The sequence below is a fragment of the Lycorma delicatula genome, chromosome 8, assembly GCF_047948215.1.
Source record: "Lycorma delicatula isolate Av1 chromosome 8, ASM4794821v1, whole genome shotgun sequence".
Taxonomy (NCBI): Eukaryota; Metazoa; Arthropoda; class Insecta; order Hemiptera; family Fulgoridae; genus Lycorma; species Lycorma delicatula.
In genome coordinates this window covers 26,052,440-26,076,966 of record NC_134462.1, presented here as the reverse complement: position 1 = coordinate 26,076,966, position 24,527 = coordinate 26,052,440, and the positions used below count along the sequence as shown (strand labels likewise).

At 29.4% G+C, this 24,527-nt stretch overlaps 1 protein-coding gene across 3 annotated transcripts in view; it reads left to right on the top strand.

Annotated features, from left to right (window-relative positions):
* The window catches only part of LOC142329149 (uncharacterized), a 177,264-nt gene that overhangs the window by 62,770 nt on the left and 89,967 nt on the right, over window positions 1-24,527 (top strand). For all 3 annotated transcript variants that reach the window (XM_075373491.1, XM_075373490.1, XM_075373492.1), the window contains 2 exons: window positions 1,278-1,478; window positions 20,974-21,190. In XM_075373491.1, coding sequence (XP_075229606.1) covers window positions 1,278-1,478; window positions 20,974-21,190 — 418 coding nt within the window. The remainder of the gene's footprint in view (window positions 1-1,277; window positions 1,479-20,973; window positions 21,191-24,527) is intronic.

Here is a 24,527-nt window from a genome sequence, read left to right as displayed (position 1 = left end):
TTAAAGATAGACGATCATTAAATAGGGCTATTAGGACAGCAAAGAGAAATCGCTGGCGGGTATTGTGTGAGGAGTTATTCAACGACCCCTGGGGACAGGCGTATAAAATAATTACAAAGAGATTTGGCAGGCGCCTGGCTATTTTAAGTAGGTCGCAAGCGGAACAGGAAATTAGTGAGTTATTTCCTTGTACAGAAGAGGTGATCGAGGGAATCATTAATTGTGACAGCAGGAGGTTCACTCTTGGAGAATTAATCGCAGCGGTCGGGCATCTTGGGAATAAAAAGAGCCCCGGATTGGACGGGATTCCTGCGGCGCTCCTAAAGGGTCTAGTTAGGAGAGTCCCATGGGAAATGCTGGAGATTACCAGTCAGGGCCTGGAGAATAGAAATTTCCCGGCGTGCTGGAAAGAAGCCAGAATTGTGTTCCTTCAGAAGGGTCCAAAGGAAAATGGAGATATATCTTACAGACCACTTAGCCTCCTTAATACCTTGGGTAAGGTAGTGGAAAAAATGGCATTAATAAATAAATTAATAAATAGCATTAATGTGATGATTGTTTTCAGGTTTCTTGTGTAAAAGTTTCTTTTGGAAAGGATTTTTAGTTTGCACAAGACTTTCATACACATTCTATCTCACGCAGTTTCCAGTATTTTTCTACTATGTCGGTCAAGTCAGGACACCAATGTTTTATTCTTTCAAAATACATAATCAAAATACAAAAATTGGAGATGTGGGGCATCATGTTGATAGTTGTCCTGTTGAAAAGGCGGGTGGCTCACCAACTTGTGCAAATTTTCCAAGTTTAGAAAGCCGGCTGGACACAATAGTAAGTCGATTGATTGTCCCACATACTAGTGAACACGGGACTTATTAATTGAATTGAGAGGTTGTTTGGAATTTTAGTTGTGAGTTTTATCATTTGTTTTAATTTGTATTTTACTTTAGTCTTGTAGGTTTTATTTGTTGGTTATGTTGTTCTCTTTAGTGCTCTTTCTTTTAAAGAACACTTTCTTTTTAAGTTTGTTTTAATGTAGTAAATACAACCTGAAATGTATACTATGTTTTATGTTAAAATTCAGCTGGATAGGTATATATGCTTTGGACTGAAATAAAAAAGGATATTGTTATTTATCTGTTAATACACATGTACATGTATGATAGATAACATACAATGAATAAATAATAACTATGGTTTAAATTCGTTATACTACTCTATTTAGTTAAAATACAAATATATTAAAGTAATAAGTTTTACTCTAATTAATTTTTTTATAGGATTATTATGTGGTGCTATTATCTCCTATGGAGTTAGATACTACAATGAGAATGATTCTTCAAGTACAAATTTGGGCACAAAGAGTCATTTATATTCAGGGTTCCTGCTTAAAAGATGTTGATCTAGCAAAAGCTCGTATGAATGAAGCTGAGGCATGTTTTGTTCTAGCTGCACGCAATTATGCTGATAAAACAGCTGCTGTAAGTTAAACTTATATATTTTCTTTCAGGTTTCATATTTATGGTATTATTTTATATTAATTAGAATAAAAAAATTAAATAGATTTTTTAACTTAGAATTAAAGTAATGCATCAGTTTGTTTCTGAAAAAAAAAATGGTACTTTTTTAAATCAACTAAAAGACATCTCTTATAAGAAATCTGTATTTATAACAAATGGAAACATGTAAGGTAATATATTCCCTACACTCTAAATTGTAATGATTAGATAAAATTGTCACTTTTAATTATACAAATTACACTGCTAAACATAATTTTTGTTTCTTAACATGTGATACATGATTTTAATCTGTTTTTTGATGATGAAAACATATATGAACTCAGAACCTTTCTATCACCAACCATTTTTGAAAAGTTTAATTTTTAATTAATGGATTTTTTTTTAATTTTTCAGGATCTATTTTGTATTTTGTTAGTTCATTTTGTAATGTTTAACTTTATTAACATAATTTTTAAGCCATAAGTAAACAATTATATTTATGATAATAAAATAAACAATTATATGATTTAATTCTAGTCACATTATGACATCATATCTAATACTGAAGAGTGAGCCTTCATGGACAAGATTAATCGTGTCTGTGCAGGTCAAAACATGTAGCTGAAAACACAGCTGTGTTGTTTGTAGTAAGGACTGGATTTAGGAATGAATTAATTTTGTTCAGTCTTATTGATGTATTAATTTTGTGTCGTTATTAACAGTATTATGTATTAACAGTGTTGTAATGCCTCGAAATTGTGTAAATGATGAGAATGCCTTTTGTTATGTATGTGGTGAGTTTATCGTAAAATCAAATAGAAAACAATTATACCTTTAATTAAAAAAGCATATCATTTGTACTTTCAGTGTAAAATTGGTGATCAGGATAAGATGTGGGCTCCTCATATAGTATGCACTAATAGTTCTGTATATTTAAGAGGATGGCTGAAAGGAACACAAAAGGCTTTGCCCTTTAGTGTACCTATGGTTTGGCGTGAACCAAAGGATCATGTAACCGATTGTTACTTTTGTAAAATATTTTTACCTTCTCCTCATATCAAGCTAGGACTACTGAAAAATGTTGTTAAAGCAGTGAAGAAGGACAGTCCTGGATTTTTGCACATCAGGCAGAAATTTCCGAATGTAAGTGAAGGAAAAATTAAAGAAGGAATTTTGTTAGTCCTCAAATAAGAGAGTCGGTCAAAGATGATGTATTTAACTCAATGTTAAATAATGTAGAAAGTGCAGCTTGGGCTTCATTTAAAGATGTTTGCAAAAATTTTCTCGGCAAACAAAAATTCAACAATTACCACGATATTGTTAATCAACTTCTTACTTCATACAGAACTATGGGATGTAATATGTCTTTGAAACTTTGAAAATACATTTCCTCCACTCGGATCTGATTTTTTTTCCTGGACAACCTCAGAGATGTAAGTGATGAACATGATAAATGTTTCCACCAACACATATTTCAGTGATGGAAAGCCGCTGTGAAGGGAAATGGAATACTAACATGCTAGCCAATTATTGACATTAATTCGAAATGTGTCTGAGGTTATTTATAAAAGAAAAGCATCAACAAAATCATTCTAGCACAGGGATGGCCATGAAAAATTATAAATTTTACAGATTTTAACTATATTTTTCGATTATAATTATAATTACATTTTTCAAAACACAATTTTTTTTTTTGAAGTATAATTTATTTAAAACTAAGACTGATAGAAAAATTGTGTTTACAGATCTGTAATGTATGCAAAAAAGTAATTCAAGAAATGTTATCGCACTTGGAGAAACATTAAAAAACTTTTTTTGTCTATCGGTGTTATTTACTACAGCTTCCATCTCTTTGCAGACTTTTATTTAATGCATTTTATTTTTTTGTTTATTTTTATTCATTTAAGAAAAAAAAAATTGGTAATGTCTTTTAATAAGAAATATTAAATAAAAATCTGCCTAAGAAATTGAAATTGTAAATAATTTTTATAATTTAAAGAGATAACCATTTGATCTTATGGTTACAACTTAGAGTGCAGTGGACACTTTACCTTATATGTTTCCATTTCTTCTGATTAAAATGTATAAAGTTTAAGTGTGCACTCCTTTTTAAAACAACGATGAGCTAAAAGGTAGTTTCCCTAACTACTAATAAGAAAATAGTTAATGAAAAAAGTGTCTTATTATTACATTCTTTATTTGCATTAGAGGATGTGTTCAAAGTACTGTCCTTCTGACCTTATTCATTCATGTCAGCATCTAACCGCTGAGTTACACTTTTTTTTTTTATTAAGTTTTGTCCTAGTTCATAAAATCAACTGATTTTTCAGTCGATAGTTTGGGACACCTCATGTCATTTTCATTCAAAGATAATACCATATCTTCGGCATCTCCAAATAAAAAAAAGCATAAAATCGCATTAGCTGTTAAATATCCTATGCGTTCAGGAAAAAGTTTGATTGAGGTTGTCTATCTTGAAAAAGATAGGAAGAAGGTGGTATCCCATATTAGTCCCAATAATAGGAATAGCTAATGTCAAACATATGATTGTTTATTAGTTATTAACATCTCAAGATATAAATCACCTGTTACACTTAAATCCTTACATTCCTTTTTACGTGATCCCTCAACTAATAATAACATTAAGTTTCTTCTCTATAATTATACAGGAATTTTTAGACCACAGTTATGATAAATTAGTAATGGAGAATTAGGAAATCTTGCGAAAAAGTCTTCATTGATAGCAATAGTACTTTTATTATTTTTTTGTCAATACTGAAGCGTAAAATATTTGTACTAGTTTTCTGTACTTCAACGCTTTGTATTATCAACACACGTATAAAAATGAATTAAATAATAGTCATTATACAACACAAGATTTTGTATCTAACATGTTACACAACTTTTCTCACTGTAATTTGGGTGCTGATTTCAAATACGCTATTGAAATTGTGTTATCACATAAAGGTTTTTAAAAAGTTGTTTTTAAAACATCATTCAATTTAGCAAAACTTATTTTTAAATGATTAAATCATGGTCCTTCTTAGTCTAGTGCCTTTACAAAATTTTTCTCGAATTTGATGTGAATTAGCAACAGTATGATTTTACACTCTCATTTAATGATAAATGCTTTACATTAGCTACAAAGTTATGTTGCAATGGCCAATTCTATACTTGGTAATGTCTTTTGTATCTAAACTATTTCAAAGACAAAGAAAACAACAATATTTCATAAACCCACCTTGTAAACCAAGAAGTAATGCAACAATTTTCAGATCACTGCAAACTTGCCACATATGCTTTTTGTATTTTATTGATTCTAAGAATGATGGTAAGCTTAAGGAGGATATATATTTATGAGTCTGAAAATCAAGAAACTGCTTAAGGACTCAATAAATGGCAATAAACTTAACGAATATGAATTAGCTGCATCGAAGTCCTTCAAACATGTTGTTGGTGGTTTTTAGGCATCAGAAAAGATGAAAAGATGTTTTTTGGTTAGTAAGCTGTTAGAAAACTACAAATGTTTAGGATGCAGAATGTCGTTAAAAATTAATCTCCTACACTCCCACCTAGACTTTTTTCCAAAAATTTGGGTTTTGTCAGTGATCAGGATATTCTGACCATGGAGCATCTGTACCATAAACCTAAGACAATTCCAATAATTTAAATTTTTGAAAGTTGTTATTTTAAAACCATTTCCAATGATTATGCATTTGTTGGTAAAAAATTGTATGTCTTATTCGTACGTATCTAATTTTGATAACAGTTTGAATTCAGCTCCCCAAAATTGGTTAAAATCACCATGTACGATTCCAGGTACACATAGATAAATCGATTACCATCAATTGCAAAACCAAAATTTATTGCTTGTTATAGAATCTAAAAAACAGACTTTTAGATCACCATGTATGAAAGATACTTAATAAAAAGGATATTTTTTTTTTAATTTTCAATTTTACACTAGTTCAAACTACAATTTTTTCTGTGTTGTATACTTTTTACACTGAATTAAATATTAATGAGTGAGTGCAGCTGGCTGTATGATTTTTTATAATCACTTATATGATACTATTATTTACATGAATTATAGCTGTTTTCATCTTCACCAATACAAATATTCGTAATGTTTTTTGTTTCTAGTCATATATTTAATACACATTTTTATTTTGCAGTATTGTAATAAAATAATTTTTTTGTTGAAACCTTAAAATGTGAAATATGTTTTTGTATGTTACCTTACCTTTTGCAGCATTTTTTTTGTTCACAGAGGTTTTTTTAGTTTATAGAAATCTGTAAGCACAAATAAATTGTCATCAGTGTTACCTAAGTATATTATTTTTATATAACTTCATAACATAGCACTGTTTATTGATTTCTTCTCATAGCACTCCTGTGGCAGTAACCACTTAATCAGATAAATTTGAAAAAAAAAAATTGAAAAAAACAGACATTTTGTTTAAAAATTTTTAACAGTTCCTCCAATCATCGAAAAAAAAAAAAACATTGATTACTATAGCAAGTGGTGAAAATATGGTAGCAGTAAAAATATGGTTAGAGTACAACATATATACGGAATAAGAATAGTTTGCAGCTACTATGCAGTTTAATAAGATTGATATTTATGTATTTGTGTGTTCTTGAATCCTTTCTAAAATTAATAAAGTAAATAAAGTAATGAGACTAGTTTTTTTTTTTAGCAGCAAAAGTGACAACACTGTAAAGTTACTAGTAAACATATGGCTGTATGAACAGCTGATTTATATTAAGTATTAATATTTTTAATCTATTGTTGCCATGTGATTTGTTTACGTCTATACAGATTTTTTTATTAATCCTAATTTGACATGAAGGGGCGGTGGTAAAAATACTTTTTCTGGTTTAACTAGAGGCTCAGGAATGGTTTTTTTTTTACCAGGAGTTAAGTTCTCATGTTTCTTCCACTGTTTTACCACATTTATAACATTTCACCAGGAGTTAAATGTAATAAATTATTTCTTTCATAATTTCATGACAGATTGGTACAGAAGGGTTTATTACTATTGTAAAGTAGAACTACTTTTTATTTAAGCTATGCTTGCAGGAATCAATGAAAATGCACCACTTCTAAGATTTATGCAACTTGCCCTAATAATAACATAAGCTCATGATTATTTTACAATAAACTAAGTAATTTTCTTCAGCAAAGCGGGGAGAAAAATTTTTCTATCGGGTTCAATCACCTGAGATTTATATATTTAAATCCCAACCTTGCAATCTTGAGCCTAAACGTTTAGCTTAGTTTTTTGATAAGTTTAAATCTCTCATTTACCTTACTTTGTGATATAAGATGTGGCTTACTGGATTGTAATTCTAAGTCTCAATCATGATTGTTATCTTCCATTTTTTTATCAAATATCAAAACAAGTTTTCAGAAACCTTGGAAACTCTAATTGATTCACAATGACGTACAGGTCTGAGTACAGTTGGCTTAGATTTCTTAGAAATTTCATAGACATTAGTTTAACAGAAATAACAATTAAGTGATCTTTTGGTTCACATCAAACCATAAAGACACCAAATTGCAAGGCCTTTCATGTGCCTTTTAGTTATCCTCTTATTTTGATCGAAACAATTGTTAGTACATGTTATATGAGGAGCCAGTATCTTATCCTGATCACCAGTTTTACATTCAAAGTAAAATTAATAACATTTATTTATTATTGTTAATGAAATGAAATTTTAAATTTAAAAAAATAACCTACACGAGTTTTATAATTTCTTATTCTTAATGCACAACTTATTGTGTGTAACTTCTTCTGTAACGTAAAAATCCTTTATTTGAATACAACTTAATTATTGGTACATCATTACTTCCTTTAATAATATTATCCTTTCATATTATGTAATTTAAGAGTAATTTACACTTAAATCTATGAATATTATAAGATATTATGATCAGCATTACACTAACAACTTTATTTGTGATGACAGTTCTTGTAGAACTCTGATAATCAGCTTCCAACATAAGTTACAGTGGCTAGAATATCTGGCTTTTTGTAGAATAGGTTGTTTTTTAAATTTATCATTATTCATATTATTAAAGATTTCATGGAGTACTTTCTTTCTGTATTAGTATAATTTAATTGTACCTATTAATTAATGACTGAGTGCTCAGAAAATGTGTTTGTTTAATTTTTTATTAAATACTGGTAATATTTGTTTGGCAGAATGACAGCAGTATTTTCTAGCTATACTCAGAACTCTCTTCGGCACATGTTATTTATCCTACATACAGAATGTCCCACGAGGAAACTGATACTTCACAGGTGTATTCCTCTCATCAAAATAATGAAAGAAGTTCACATAAACGTAGGTCTGGAAACGCTTTGGTAACGAATTACAGTTAGCAAGAGATTTCGCCCAGAATTCAGCACCCCAGTGAAATGAGGTCGTAGTGAAATTTTTAAGATGTTGATTGAGGGCAAAATTAATGGTTTCCTATGTTTTTTGACCTGAAAAAATTGAATAAAATAGTCCCAGAACTGTATTTCTAGTAGTGAAAATGTTTTTGTCTGAAATTGTTTTTTTAGGTGCGCAATAGAATACATTTTTTAAATGACTATTGTAAAATAGAGAATTTAATTCTAATTCTAAAAACAGTAATGTAAATATAAATAAGTCCAATAAAAATGAAATAAATTTTTTTTAGGTGCGCAATAAAATACATTTTTTAAATGACTAATAAATTTGTAAAATAGAGAATTTAATTCTAAAAACAGTAATGTAAATATAAATAAGTCCAATAAAAATGAAATAAATGTTTTAAAAAAACAAATTTTACTGAAGAAGAAATAGAAATGGCTTGCATAAAAATTATTATTTTTAAATTTAATTTCCATATCTTGCAGATAGTATTCAAAATGATCTCCTTGATAGTTTATGCAAAATCTAGTATAACATGTTACATCAAAGGATGTTTTTCTAATAGTGTCGGTTGTTCTTAAGATATTCAAAATCATTTAAAATTTGATTTAATAATTCTTCTTTGTTTCAAATTTTTCTTCTTTGTTCCTTTAAATGACCCCAAAGGTAATAGTCTCAGGGATTTAAATCGGGAGACCTAGGAAGTCAGTTTGGACCCACCTTAACCAATCCATCTGCCTGGAAAACTAATATTAAATGCGGCCTAACGTCTTATGAATAATAAGGTGGTTCACCGTCGTTGGAATAACATTTGTGCACGTTTTTCAGAGCAGAACTGGCAATTGGTTTTGTAAAAAATCTTTGTACACAAAACAAGAAAGGTGATTTTGAAAAATAAATGGTCCAATTAACTGGTCCCAACTATACCTCACCAAACATTTATTGAAAATCAAGTTTGAAACTTTGAATCTAGTTGCATTTGAATTTTCACTTGACCAGCTGTGACTGTTCTTCAAATTTTTTATTCTGTTTCTTGAAAAAAATCGGTTCATCAGTGAATAAAATGTAATGAGTAATATTTCAATTTTCTTGTACCCATCAACAAAAATTTTATCTTTATTCACTGTCACCTGATTGAAGATTTTGAACAGTTTGCAAACAATAAGGATAGCCTCTTCTTTCGTGCTCTCCAGACTGTACTGCGAGATATGCCTGTATGCCTGTTCAATTTGAAATTCTGTGAGTGCTGAGTTGAGAACTGCGCTGCATCATTTGAATGATTTCTTGTTCAACTTCATACTGCCCTACAGGATGTTCAATGGAACAAACAATCATTGGAAAAGAATCTTCATTCATATTCATGTTTTGTAGTCCAGTTATTTCCGAAATCAATATCTGCATATTCTTGATTTGGAAATTTGAATAGCATCTCCCTTTTTTTAAAAAAGCATGAATACTTTATACGTACATGCATATGTACATGCAAAAGGAGCATGCACACTACATAAATCACAGATAAGAGACTAGTTATGATTAATAATAAGTAAGTTTTTGAACAGCTGAACAATAACTTCGATTCAAATTTTGTTTCTGAAAAGAACACCGTTGCCAACTTTAGATTTTCTATAAACTTAAAGAACTTCAATGAATACCATATTCTTGAAATCCTGTTTTTGTAGAATGTTTTATAATTGTTTTGTAAGTACTTACTTAATTAAATACAATACTATGTGTTTATTAGTAACTGTATTTTTTAAACAAAAATTGAAAGGATTGCAAAAATTTTCAGAATAGGTCATTTCATTTATTTTTTGTTCTGTTTCTTCAGTAAAATTTGATTTTTTAAAACATTTGATGTTTATTGGACTTATTATTTTTATTGGACATCACTATTTTTAAAATTAAATCTTCTGTAAGTCTTTTTAATAAAGCACATTTATTAGTCGTTTAAAAAGGTTATTTTATTACAAAGCTAAAAAAAATGGTTTTCAGACAAAATATTTTTCAGTTTTACTTTGAATATCATGAAAACTACTGGAGGTACAGTTCTGGGACCTATTTTATTCAATTCTTCAGGTCAAAACCGTAGGTGTCCTAAAAATTTCAGTGGGAACCGTGTTTCCAGGGAACTGGAAATCTGATAAAACTGACCTTTTTTTATTATTTTGATGAGAGGAGTGCACCAGTGAAGTATGTCAGTTTCCTTGTGGGACTACTCAATTATTTTGATATTCTGTATTATTTTTTATGAAAACATTCTCTAAAAGAGCACACATATTATTCACAAATATTCACAGATGATTCAGTCATATTGAGGCACACATAAAAAATACAGTTTTTATTGTCTTCATAAACTAGAATTAAGGCTGTAGAAAAAGAATAACATTATGCTGCAATAGGCACATTCAACTCTAGATATTTTATAAAAACATATTTTTTATCCTCTATTTTTATTTTCTGTAGAATTTAATCAAATTTTAATAAAACTAAATAAACTACAGTGAATTTATGTTTAGAATTTTTAAAAGGTTTTCCTGAGATAAGATATTCATTATAAACTTTTATTTATTGCAGCAAATGCAATTTGAGGTGAGCTTTCAAGTGTACAATAAACTTTATAAAATACAATTTATTTATATTTCTTTCTTTGCTTGTTTTTATAATTCATTTATTTTAATATAATATTTTACATATTGCAGAATGTTTTTCTTTTTTAGAATTTTTCATATATCTACTTTGTATATAAGATTTATAATTCATTTTTTTTTTAAATTCATCTACTATTTCCATAATTTGCTTAGGTATTCTAGTTTCCCCAGCTTAACTAGTTATTTTACCATCAAATCACATTCTCTAGGGTTGAATCATCATAATAACATCTTTTATACACAAAAAACAATAGGTAATCGCCAACTGCTATGTATAACTCCAAGCTGACATCGTTTTCAATTTTATTGAAAAAGATATTAATTACTGGAGCACTGATAATTTCATATATCAGTGTGTTTATGTTGAATTAGTTTTTTTTGTTATGTAGTATAAGGATTGTCTAGAAAGTAATAAATTTTTATCTGAAAGAAAATGACAACGGAATGTTTTTGATTCACAAAACTTATTTAAAAAATGACAGCTTTCAGTACACAGTACCTTAAGGGGTGCAATAAGTATTACTTATAAAGTATATTTTAAGTATTACCTACAAATGTTAGATAAACTTCATATATTATTGTAAATATTCCCCTTTTTCTGAGTCGACTAACTATTAAATTTATTTACAACTGATAAATGTGTTCACTCCCTAATGTTGAACTTATCTTTTTGCTTTATCTCTACTTTTTTGCTTTTGCATTCTGTACATAACATCTGAGGAAGGTAATGTGTACCAAAACAGCTGCAATCTTTTAAGTAAATTTTATGAATTTTTTCATTTTGTTTTCATTTTTTTTTGTTATGGATTCTCACCAAGTAAAGGCATCATCAATTGATTATTTATTAAATTTTTCATTACATGAAAATAATAATGAAAAACATTTTTGAATATTTACTGTATGAATTTTTCTATATGAACTATATTTATCTTCATCACTAAAATTAAAGTACTATTATATTGGAAAAAGATTTAAAAAATCAATCGCCAAGTTTTTGATAACTTTTAATACCATATCCTGAGAGCTTAACAAAATTCTCTACTGCTTGTTTTTGAAAACTAGTTTTATGTAATAAAATTAGTCCAAATAAATGGAAAATAAATAAAAATTATAAAAATATGCCGAATAATATTATCTTGAAAATGTCAGAATTATCGAAATATGCAATGTATGTATGTATGTTAAATATATAATGTATGTTATAAATAATCAAAAACTTTGTACATCTATCTTTCTTGTAACTGTAATACATTTGGTTTTAAAGTATCTGTGGTACAAGCAGCACCAGTCCAGTTAGTTTTGCCGAGTATACAGCCATTCCTTGCAGTGGTCTAAGTGAAGATGACAGTTGCACAGGGCTGAATATTACCTGTATTTTGGTAGGGTCGACATACTGATATGCGACAGTGCATTCAACTTAGTGAAGAAATCACTTCATTCTCTTTAGTAAGCCTGGCATGGGATCTGTTATTCAGATTATACAGCCATTTTTGCCACTTTTTCCATGAGCTGTAGCATTATTTTTTGGAAAGAGTAAAGATGGAAAACTAAATCTTGTTACACTCTGTAACTAAGTATTGAACTAAGTACTACTAGTACGTAAAAGTTAAAAGGTAAAAAAAACAGCCCTGTTACCCTAAGCCTGTCATTATTTATTTTGGGCCAAAAATTTGAAAAAAAAACAAAAAAATGACTTCCAAAGTGAAGTTACGTGCTAATAATTTTCCTCTGCAGCCATTTGACAATACTTGACTACTATGTTTAATCAAGACTGATTTTATCTAGTATTTTTTGGCAGAGAAATTTAGAAATGTATTCTAAACAGTTCAGAATTGCTCTCTCAGAGGACAGTGTTGCTTAGTATACACCAAGTTTGTGTGACTAAATATACCGCTATAGGAAACAGGGAAGTAATCACTTAATCGGGCTGAATGTCAGTTGAATGAGACAAAATCAGCTACAGTGGACATTTACTCATTGTCTATATTTTAAAATTTGTATATATTAAAAAGTATTATTGGTTAATTTATTTTAATCTTTTCTAAAGTTAAAATCTTTCTTCATGATTTAACAAGTTTTTATAAAACAGACTATATTCTATGGATTTAATTAAGTGAAATTACTGTTGTAATCAGTTTCAACCACTTCTTATTAAAATTATTTTCTTTTTATTGCTTTACACAGTAGATTTTCTCAGAATAGTTTTTCACAGTACTTTAAACTGTTTTCTTGTTTTATTTGCGTGCTTCTAAATTCTTGTGTTTCCTCTGCTATTTTATTTAAATAGGAAAATAATACTGTATTTAAAGTTTCTGTGTGTAAATGTGTATGTTTGTGTGCTTCAGAATTTCATAAAATGTAAAAATTGTAGCGGAAAATTTAGTTTAGCCTTAATTTATACACATTTTTTTTAAGCTTGTGTGTGTATGTGTGTGTTTTTGCACAGGCAATGTACACCATATTCAGGAATATCAAAAATATTTTTGAGCAGTGTGCAAAAATATAAAGCAAGTTAGAAACTGAATTATTAAATTTTTTTGAAATTCTCATTTGCTAACTAAGTATAGCATAACATGTGCACTAAAATTGTAGGATACAAAACAATGTTTGAGAATTGTTCAGTTTAATACTTCAGTTGGGCATTGGAATCCAGACACAAAACCAAAGGATTATACAAGGTTTTATAAATAAATGAGATTGGTTCAGAAAAACTTTTTACTTACAATCCAATTATACATGGACTATCACCTTCAAAATAGTTCCCTTAAGAAGCCATTCAGTGCTTCAATCCACTCTTCATAGCAATGTTAGAACTCAGAAACTGGTATATCCTTCTGATAGTCGGTTACATTTTAATTTTCTGCTGTTCCAAAATGGCATCCTTTGAGGTGTTTTTTAAAGTCGGGAACAGGAAAAAGTCACAGGGACTCAAGTCAGGTTAATAAGGTGGTTGAGGAACTGCAGGAATTTTTTTTTTTGCCAAAAACTCGTTAATTGAGGGTGCAGTGGGACAAGGTGCATTGTTGTGATGCAGCATCCAGTTGTCTTTGATGGCTGGTCTCATGTGGGCAACTCTTTTTCATGGTCTTCCAAGAATTTCTCAGTAAACATATTGATTTACAGTCTGCCCTGTAGGCAAAAATTTCTTATAGATAATGTCATTACTATCGAAACAAATTAGCATGGTTTAATTTTTGAGCTCATTTTTGTTTTTTTTGGGTCGTGGTGAATTTGAGGTGTGCCACTTCTTGCTCTAAGGTTTTGTTTCTAGGTTGTACTCAAATATTCAAGATTCATCTCCAGTAATAACATTTTTTTAGCAAATCAGGATCAGTTTCAATTTGTTCTAGAAGATCATGGCACACTTCCACCCTGTTGTTTTTCTGTTCAACAGTGAGGTTTTTTGGGACCAATATTGTACAAACTTTTTTCATGTCCAATTCATTTGTAAAAATTGGATGGACTGTGGTATGGTTCAAATTCAGTTGTTGTAAACCACCTGTAAATTTGGGCTCATGACAGAGTGTAATCTCCATACACCCTTTTCAATTTTTAAAAAGTTCCAATGGCATTCTCATCGAGTTCATAATTAGTATCATTCATTTTTGTAACACACAACAAAAACTTGTTTCAAGAAAAGTTTGTTTACGTTTCACTGGCAACAATAGATTAAAAATATTAATACCTATTACAAATGAGCTGTTCATATTTAATAAACAATATGTTTACTAGTAACAATAAACAATACTAGGAACAGCAAACAATATGTTTACTAGTAACTTTACAGTGTTGCCACTTTGGCTGCCAAAAAACTTAGTCTCATTACTTTATTCACAGAAACCTTGTATTAGATGTTAATTTGAAGTAATACGGGCAGTTTAGAAAGTAAAAGTATGTTATATATTTCTTCAATAAAAATTATATTCTTAGTAAAGTAAAGAAATTCACATAGTACTCATCATATTTTGCTTACTCCAGTTTGCTATCTGAAATCAAGCTTCACTCCAAAAATTAGATTAAAAATCTTTTCATACATGAAATTAATTTTTTGAAAAAAAATTATTTTTTAATACTACTTAATTACATATTGTATACGATTGTATACATTCTTAAGAATGTATAAATAACTGATAGTAATCTAATGGCTATGGTCTATCTAAGATTTGTCCAATGATGAACCTGTACTACTCTTTACATTTATGAGATCTCTGCTGTATTATAGCATATTATAAGCTGATGAACATTATATAAGAATATCTAACTCCATCTTAACATTCAGCTTAATATTATCTTCCTTATCATAGACTGACAGTGTCCATTAATGTCTAAAGAGAAAGACAGAATTGAGATTATTAAATAAATTGCAAGGTTGATGCTAGAATATAATTTTAATTTATGTTAGCTATCAGATTTATTAATATCAAGTTTTATTTAAAATCCTCTATTTATAGTTTTTTGCATTCTCTATTAATTAGTTTATTGTGGCTTTATATAAATTTTATTTTTTTTATTTGTCAAGACAGAGTGCCTTAAAATGTTGTTTTGTCACTCTTAATTTAACGCTAATCATTCTTAGAAAACTACTAGCACAAACTAATACAATTATAAACTGAAACAGGTATTGTAATTTAGAAAAAAAAAGTAAGTAAATTGTTGACTTAATTGGCAAGAGCAAGCTCTGCCAGTAACAGTAAACAGGGTTCTACATGAGAAGGTGTGTGGTTCATTCCTTACAGGCTGTTTTCACAATACCGAAACATCTCAGGGAAAAATCATTCGGAAGTTGGCTGTATGAAATAAGAATAAATATCAATAGCTGAAGCCATATTTAATAAACCATCTGCAGAAGATCACCAAAGTTAAATGTCTGCATTTTTTCTTGTTCAAGTAGCAGAAAAAATTAAAAAAATGAAGGAAAAGTTAAAAGATAATTTTGTGATACCAAATTGTAGTTCAGTATCAGATAGGTTTGAATTCAACCGCTGAGGCATGGCATTTTTCATATGCTACCAAACTTACTTATATTTCATATTTCAATTCACAAATTTCGAAGCTTGTAAGAGGAATTAATCATCAAAAAAAAATTCAATAAGTTCTTTCTGCTAAGAAAGTCTAGACTAGACAAATGAACGTGTATTGAACAGATTTTAGAATTTGTACTCGTGTTATTAAATAGGACATCCGCTAGTGTAAATAAGTATTAATTTATGTTTATTCAGTCGTTTGGTGTGTGCTGACTATTATTTGTGTGACAAAGTTCATATTTTTAATAAAAAAAATAATATGATCTATACTGACTGCAGTTTCTCCAGATTTTTTTTGGTTCATACCATCTAGTTATTCAGTATTTCACAACCTAAAATCTATAAAATGACGTGTTTTTATTTAGTAAAACTTGATTATTACAAATAATTAAGTTTTTTTTTTCAAGAACTACTCTGCATTTTATAATTTCATACCTCATGGTTTTTTCATGGTAGTTTAAAAACAATATTTTTATATGCTAAGATACTGTGTTATGTGCTCTGATAATCAAATGTATACCTGTCTGTATGAATATATAATACTTACATAGAAATAAGTAGTAACAATAAATAATGAACAATTTGAAATGTTTTAATTTAATTTTAGGGTTATCGATGTTGTGGAGGGATATCATCTATGTACCCCCACAAGGTGGGAGAGTGGCAGACTCGCATTCGACTAGATGTTATAGAGCGTATGTGTGCCCGCACCCTACCAACTAAAACTCCGGTTTCACCGTTCCTTTCTACCCAGAGCCAGTTTTGCAATTAAGTATATCAGTGGCAGACTCGCATTCGACTAGATGTTATAGAGCGTATGTGTGCCCGCACCCTACCAACTAAAACTCCGGTTTCACCGTTCCTTTCTACCCAGAGCCATTTTTGCAATTAAGTATATCACAACTCTGAAGGTGACAAGCACGAACAGACGGTGGACTCCAATGAAAGCTGTCCCTCAACCCACACCCCCCCAAAATGACTCTTGATACCTCTGTCAGCTACTTCTGGGCTGTTTCTTTTCAGACTGTTTTAGTTCACTGCTTCAACTAATTAACTATATAGTTTAATCAATAACTAGATAACATAATGACTTACCGACTCTACTCACTTTGGCTAGTATTCACATACTACATCCTGTCTACCTTCCTTTTGGACATTGGTATCACTCACTTCTTGCTCAGAGGCTACGGGAGTCCCACCGTTTTATCACTAACACCCATCCATGTAAACACAGATGAGGGGCAACTCCACGAGGGGCTGTCTTTCACCCCCTTGCAACATCCGACCTGGCTGCCAGGGCTTCGTTGTGTATTCAACTCACTTGTCTAACTCTCCTTGCTTCATCATTTTCTTTCTGTTGTAACACTCATCAGACAAAATTAGCCACGGCTGCAAATTGGTCACTTCCCATTAGCATTATATTAATCACATTGTCAAGATTAATTTGTGTTATTATGCTGCGCACTATCATCTTTTCTTCTCCTGTCTACTACAGGAAAAGATGATGTTTTGCTCTTTCTCTTTCACTGCAGTACGGACACTCTGGACTATCTGCTCTGTGTTGTCTCGCAAACAAGTACGCTCTGAAGGAGCCATGGCCAGTCAGGAACTGTGTGAGCCAGTGATTTAGCTCATCGAATTCCCTCCTGATCCATGGCACAATCTCGCATATTTAATCGTCTCGTCCATTCACTTTTATGTGAAACAGTCCACCTTATCTGCCACTCCTAGCTCACAATGTGCCTCCTCTTTACTCGTACCTTTGACTACTTTCACCCAGGAATCAGCCATGAGCGGGGTTTTCGCTGCAGCGGAAACACCTCGGTGACCATGAATTCTCAGAGCTATCCTCAAATCTCTGTACCATACTAGTACACCATACAGTAAAATGGAATTTACTATGTGGGAATACAATCTCCGTTTAGAGGCCCACACCCCAGTCATAGTTCTCAGCAATCTGTTCAGGCTTTGGACGACTTGTTTGGCTTTTACCCAAACTTCCTGGACATGAAACGTGAAAGACCTCCTGTGGCCCAACCATAACCTGAGGTATTTTGCAGTCTTAACTGCCTGGATTGTGCCTGAAGAATACTTAGCGTAGCATTTCATCACCATAAAGCTTCTTTAACGAGTATTTTAAAAAGACAGCCAGCCAGTAATGATGTTAAGGACTTTAGATAAAGGATTTTTTTTTTAATAGCCTCTAGGTACATATACAAAAATAGCATATTCTACAAAATAATTAACATTTAGGAGTGTCTAGGAGACAAGATTAATCTCTAGGCTCTTTCAAGCATCATTTTTCTCCATAATCTAATAATATATTTTAAAAATTATTGCTTTATGGGTATATATTTTTCTTTTATAATTTGGGTATATATTTTCCTTTCGTAATATTTAACTTCTATACCACTTGAGTTCGGGTTGGTGTTGAAAAGCTAATAAAAGGTATAACATATTAAGATGTTACCAAAACATGTTATGAACTGTTTTCAAGGAATACAATTTCTGCATTTACAAAGTATTTAGCTACACCTTTTTTTTATCATATTCTAGTAATTTTATTCATTATATTTTACTAGCTTTTATACACTTCATTTTTTCAACATTTCATTTCAGCATATATCATACTTATTATTCTTCACTTACTTGCTTACAACTTATTTTTACTAAAAACTAGTTGAAATAAAATTTTTTTGAAGCAATTACAGTTCAGCATTGTCATAAAAATTTGGTTTGGTGTTCTAGTTATTCCCCTGTTTCTTCCAAAACCTTTCCGTCTCTTTAATAACACCTATGTTTCTTAAAATCATCAAAATGTGTATTTTTTTTTTTTTGTTTTGACTTTCTTTGAATAAATATGTTCTTTTGTGTTCACTTTTCTGTATTATATTTTCATTGCAACCACTCTGTCTTCCTCTCATTTCCCCACTATCAATTTTTCACTTCCATTTAATCGCATGGTCTAAGTGAAGGATATAAACAACGAGCATTCCTTGTCTCAGGGTTATATGCTTACAAATTAAAAAAACATTTCTGATAGTTGGGAGGGTTAATTTTATAAAAATAAACCATCTGGTAATTTGATTATATACTTATACATTGGATAAGTAAATATTTCATTAAGTGAAATTAAGATTTTTAGTTTTTGTTAAAAACACAACTGTTAAAATATATTATGTAAAACAGTAATAAGTTGAACAAAAAATGACTGTTGAGAAATTATCACATTACCTAAAGCTTATAAAGAAATTTTTGTTGTAAAAACTACTTTACTCTTATTTTTGTAGAAAATATAGAAATAAATTTAAATTTGGAACTAGTCATTAAAACTTGGAGGTAAATACAATATTACATGTGGTGTTCATCAGTCATTTTTGAATTAAAATTGTAATACGCTCACAGAACTGTTGTACTTATTCAGTTTTGAAGTTTACTTTATTATTTTTTTTATCTCTTCCTCAATCCTTATATAGGTAACACATGTTCTTAAATTTTATTTAAGAATATGTACAAATTTAACTGTAAAAGTAGTTAGCTAACTATAACTTTTCTGTTATATAAAACTCTATGTAGATTTACAATCTTACCACGATGAAGTAACTAAATTAGATGATGTGATGAATAAAATAAAGTCAGTCCCTTGCTGAGAATTGAAACAAAATATGAAGAAAAAAGTTTTTTTTACTAAATTTGTATTAAAAAAAATTTGTGACTTTAAGTTTGAGTTAAAACACAGTTTAATAATAACAGAAATACTGCCATCATAATCTTGCAGGTAGTACTGGAATTATTCATCACATTAAAGAAAATAATAAAATACGTACGTTTTATATTTCAGTATTTGTTCAAACATCACCAAAATAATTTATATACATTGAACGAATTCAAGTTAAAGAATAAGCAGAAAATTCTCTCGATTGTCAAATTGCTTTTTAGTTTTAACACTATAATATGCACACCAACATGTCAGAATTTTAATTTTAAATGTTTGGAAATATTAATTTGCAATATAACATTTCCTTATGTGAATTCTGGTGCTAGTTATGTAGCACTACATAAATTACTGATACATTAATGTTTATTAAAGATTGTTTAAAAAATAGTTTATATCTGTTACCATGGAAATTCTTATTTTCATAAATAATATGATAAGGTTGACAGTTGGGACTTGCTTTGCTTGCCTGACTGTCTAGCCATTAAACCTGGACCTTTAGGACCCATGTTGGCCCAGGTGAGTCCTGGGGCCTCCAGGGGTCATATGGCTGAACCCAGGGCCACAGATTCATTTTTGCCATTCCTGTCTGACCAGGGGCTCTGCCCTCAGACCCCCCTGCATTGTTTGTTACTCTCAGTATTGTGAGAATAATACTAAAAGTATTCAGGTTTTATAGAAACCTGAAAAAGAAATAAACAGACATAATAATATTAACTATGGTACACAGACTTTTGGTGAGAAAAACTCCATAACCTGTTTCTGTTGTCAAAATGACAGGAATTTAATAATGAAGTAAAAGGATTAATTTTTTTCTCTTTTATGAATATCTTTAATTCACAACTTCACCCGTGGGAGCTAGGGCCTCAACTATGTCTTAAAACCTTCCCGGGGATAACACAAATGTATCCTGCAAATTTGAAAGGGATTGATCAGTTGGTTCTCATGTGAGGCTGTTGCAAATAAACAGACAAACTTGCAGAATTAAATGTAAGATTCATCGTTACAATTTTTGATAAAGGATAAAAAATGTCGGTTTGAAAATTTGAAATTCATGGAAACTGTTTTCTTTTGTGTTTAGTACATACGATCGGTGCTCTTTTCTTACAGCTATGGTACTTTTATAAGTAATATGTTCTTATTTACTTTAAAAGGAATAAATTAAAAATTACTTGTACATATAATTTTTTTTTTGTACTTATAATCAAATTGTTCCAATATGAATACATTTTCTTTTATCAGCTTTTAAATGCTAATCTGTTACTCCATCAGTGAAATTATTTATCACAATCTTCCTTTTCAAAATATATTCTTATTGATACTGATTTCTATACTCATTTCTACACAAGTTGGTTGTTTGCTGAATATTGTTCATAAAATCCGAATCTATAACGCACTAAAAAATATTTAATTTTTAAAAGTCTCAAGTAGTATTTTTTATTCATAATATGAAAACTAAACTTTTATTAAACAATAATAGATTGATGGTATCAGTATACCCGATAAGTGCTTCAAGGTTTCACATTACAGAGCTCATCAAGACGTCTTTCTGAAATTAAAATAATACCATCTAATTAAAACTATTCATTGATGTTCCTCACTATTTTATTGATATGTAGCACTTTACAGGTAATTTTTCTACAATTATTATATATTAATATTTTTATTTTTCTTTCACTGCACAGGATGAGCACACGATATTGAGATCATGGGCTGTGAAAGATTTTGCACCTTGTGTGCCACAGTATGTTCAGATCTTCCGTCCCGAGAATAAACTACATGTTAAATTTGCTGAGCACATTGTATGTGAAGATGAATTGAAGTATGCCTTGCTAGCAAACAACTGCACATGTCCTGGTGCCTCTCCCTTGTTACACTTTTATTACATACCTCAAGAGGACAGTAAGTTCATTTTTTTTTTCAGTTATTTTATTTGTAAATAATATTTAAAGAATAATGCTGAATTACTAAAAACTGAATTCTCATTCCAGTGAGGAAAAATTAATTCATAAAACTAATAGTATTTTTGAATCATTTTAGTCTAATTTTGTCAACAACTGCTTTGTATTATCAGTTAATAATATTATACTTTTAATATTTTATTATTTTTTTAATGTTTACTGAAATATTTGTATTACTAATATTTATTTATGAATCCACAATGTGTAGAGTTCCAGTTGATTGACTAACTGATACTCTTTAAATCTATAAAAATGACTGAGGTCATGATATTTTGTAAACCAATAATTTTAAATATGTGTTATTGGTTTCAATGATACACATGAGATAATTAATTTACTCTGCTAAATATAGCATAATTTTTGCTCATTAAAGCATAGTTTTTAGATGGAAACTGTAGAATACAACAAAATAGTTAGTATATTCAACCACTTTTTTTATTAACTCAATAATGGATCCACTACATATAAATCAGTTAATTTATAAAAGTGAAACAGATATTCATCAAAATGTTTGAAAAGACAGTCAACAAAATATATGTAAAAAGTAAGATTTTTTTTTAAAGAAGTTATGTCTGTCTAACTGTATTGATATAGTGTGACATATTCCATTTAGATCAGAAATTCAAGTCAAAAGATTAAATTTCTGGTTCTATATTTCTCACAGCTATTTTTAATGCTGATATTATTAAAATTATTTAAAACCATTGCCTTTAAACTACGACACAAAGAACATGGTGGTATTCTGGATGATAATGTTACAGTAATTGATAAGTTGCTTACATTTGTGAAAGCTGTAAGTAGTTATTTAAACTTAGTACATTTTTCATTGTTTGTTCTTAATTTCATTGTGATCTCTATACTACCACAAGAATCTACTTTCAGTGAACACATACTCTATGTTTTATCATACATACAGAACATATTAAAGCAATTTCCTTCCCTTTTTTTCAAAAGTAGGAACCTTGAATAATGTTGCATCTATTCAGAAACAAGAGGAAGGCCAAAAATTTTAAAATCGCATAAAAAACAGTATTTTTGTCCAGTATTTTTTGTAGATATGGCATCGGTCAAAATAATATAAATTAACAATTGTAGAAAAAAATAGGAGACTTACTTTATATACGATCTGCACATACTTATCATATATTTATTTTTGGCACAGTTTTTTTTTATTACAGCTTTTCTTCCTTTTTTTTATGCGATTGATTTTTTACACTAATCTAGAGCTTTTTACAAAACTGCCCAAAAAGGAATGTATTTAGGGTGTATGTATATGTATGTATGTACATTTGCTCCACCATACCAGCTCATTGGACCCATATATGACCCACTGTTGGAATCCTTATGTTACCAGGAGTGACTTAGTGTATAAATAATATTTATATATTATTAAACATATTATGTATATATATATATATATATATATATATGTGTGTGTGTGTTAAATAAATTTAAAAAAAAGTCTGTCAGATGAATGGGTTGTTTTTGAATAACTCACATCTCGCGCTTTATTTTTAATGATTTGGAAATCTTGTATCTCATACGTGTGAATTTGTTGCCTTACTAGTGTTTTTACATGACTGCCCAAAAAAGGAGTGTAATGCATTTAAGGTATATATATGTATGTATATACATACAAATATATATATATTTGTTCCACTGTAGGAGTTCAACTGCTGATGTATATATGTTTAAATAAATTTAACAAAGTAGAAAAAATATACAATATATACAAAATTGTCACCTGCATACTCTTTAATTATCCTATATTGTTAATTATCCTACATTAAAGAGCAATGTTTGTCGGCAATGATTTTTTTTGTCGGTTATGTTTTTTAATTTTTAATATTTACCTCTTGATTCTCCCTTTTGATATCATCTTTACACAACTCATTAGCATAATTTCTTTTGCAGGTCATTTTATCTCATTGTATGTTACTGCTTACAATGTTTTTTTTTATTACTTTATGACCCTTTTTTAGTGCTTCTACAAAGTTAAATTCTTATTAAATTTAAGATAATATACTTTTTATATGTGTTAATAATAAGCTCCATTTTTCCATTTGGAAAAAGTATTATTACAAATCATGTTAAAGAAGATACTATGAATAGTGCATAAACATTCACAAATATATTAATAGATGTGAATATTTCAATCCAAAAATGTATAAACTGAAATGATACACTTAAGAAATTTTTTACGCTAATTTTTTTGTAAAACCACCTTTGACATTTTATACGTATTTAAATATTATTCAGTAAGAATTTTGTAAGAGCAAAATCCACATTGTTAATGGTACTTGATAGACATTATAAGATAATATTGTTCTTCAAAAATACAAATAATTCTTTTTATATTTTAAGAAGCTCGATTCAACAAAAATTAGTCATAAGAATTATTGACTATTAAAAAATGTGATGATTATAAAAACAATATGAATGAAATGAATAGAAGATAAAAATCAAGATAAGTATTGCAGTATTTAACATTCCACTGAGGAAGCAAAATTTAGAAAAAATTAGTCCACAAAAAAGTAATAGAAAATGCATAAAACTAGTTAAATGAAAATGATCGATATCAAAACATAATGAAGCAAAAGAATCTTGCGAGTATTGCATATCCCAAAAATAAACTAAAATATTAAGAATAAGAATAATTATCTGCTGATTTTTATTTACTGTTTAACTCATCTCTATGAGTGGAATGAAGATGATGTCTGTCCTCCAATGAGGAAAGTGTAAATAAAAACAATAAACTATTAAAAGTTTTAACACATTTGGGAAAACCAGGTAGGTTTTAATGCTAATAGTTCTTCGATACTACCTTCTCACCACCATTTTATTATTAATAATAAATAATATGTAACACCTATTATCCTAGTGAACCAGAGGTGTAAAACATTTCAGGTATACTCCACTATATGTATATGGGATCCGGCTACTACGAGCCCCAAATTGACAAGATGGATGTGATGCAAAGAGACTTCTATAGTACACAAATTAGCTTATTACCTTTCCTCTCTCCCCTGATTACTACACGGTATCTATATGCAAGTATCTCTGATAATATTCAGTTAATTCAGATGAAATGAAAAGAGCTATTATTAAATGGCATTTCTAAGGAGATTTCAACAGTTACAGGAAATCTTCTGTACTTACTGAATTAATTCTCAGTAAAATTAAGAAAAATTACCAAAATTAGATATTTTATTTTACAGTTAATATTTTTATTTTCTATATTCATTCTGTGAAATTTTGAAAAAAATTTATCATAGTTT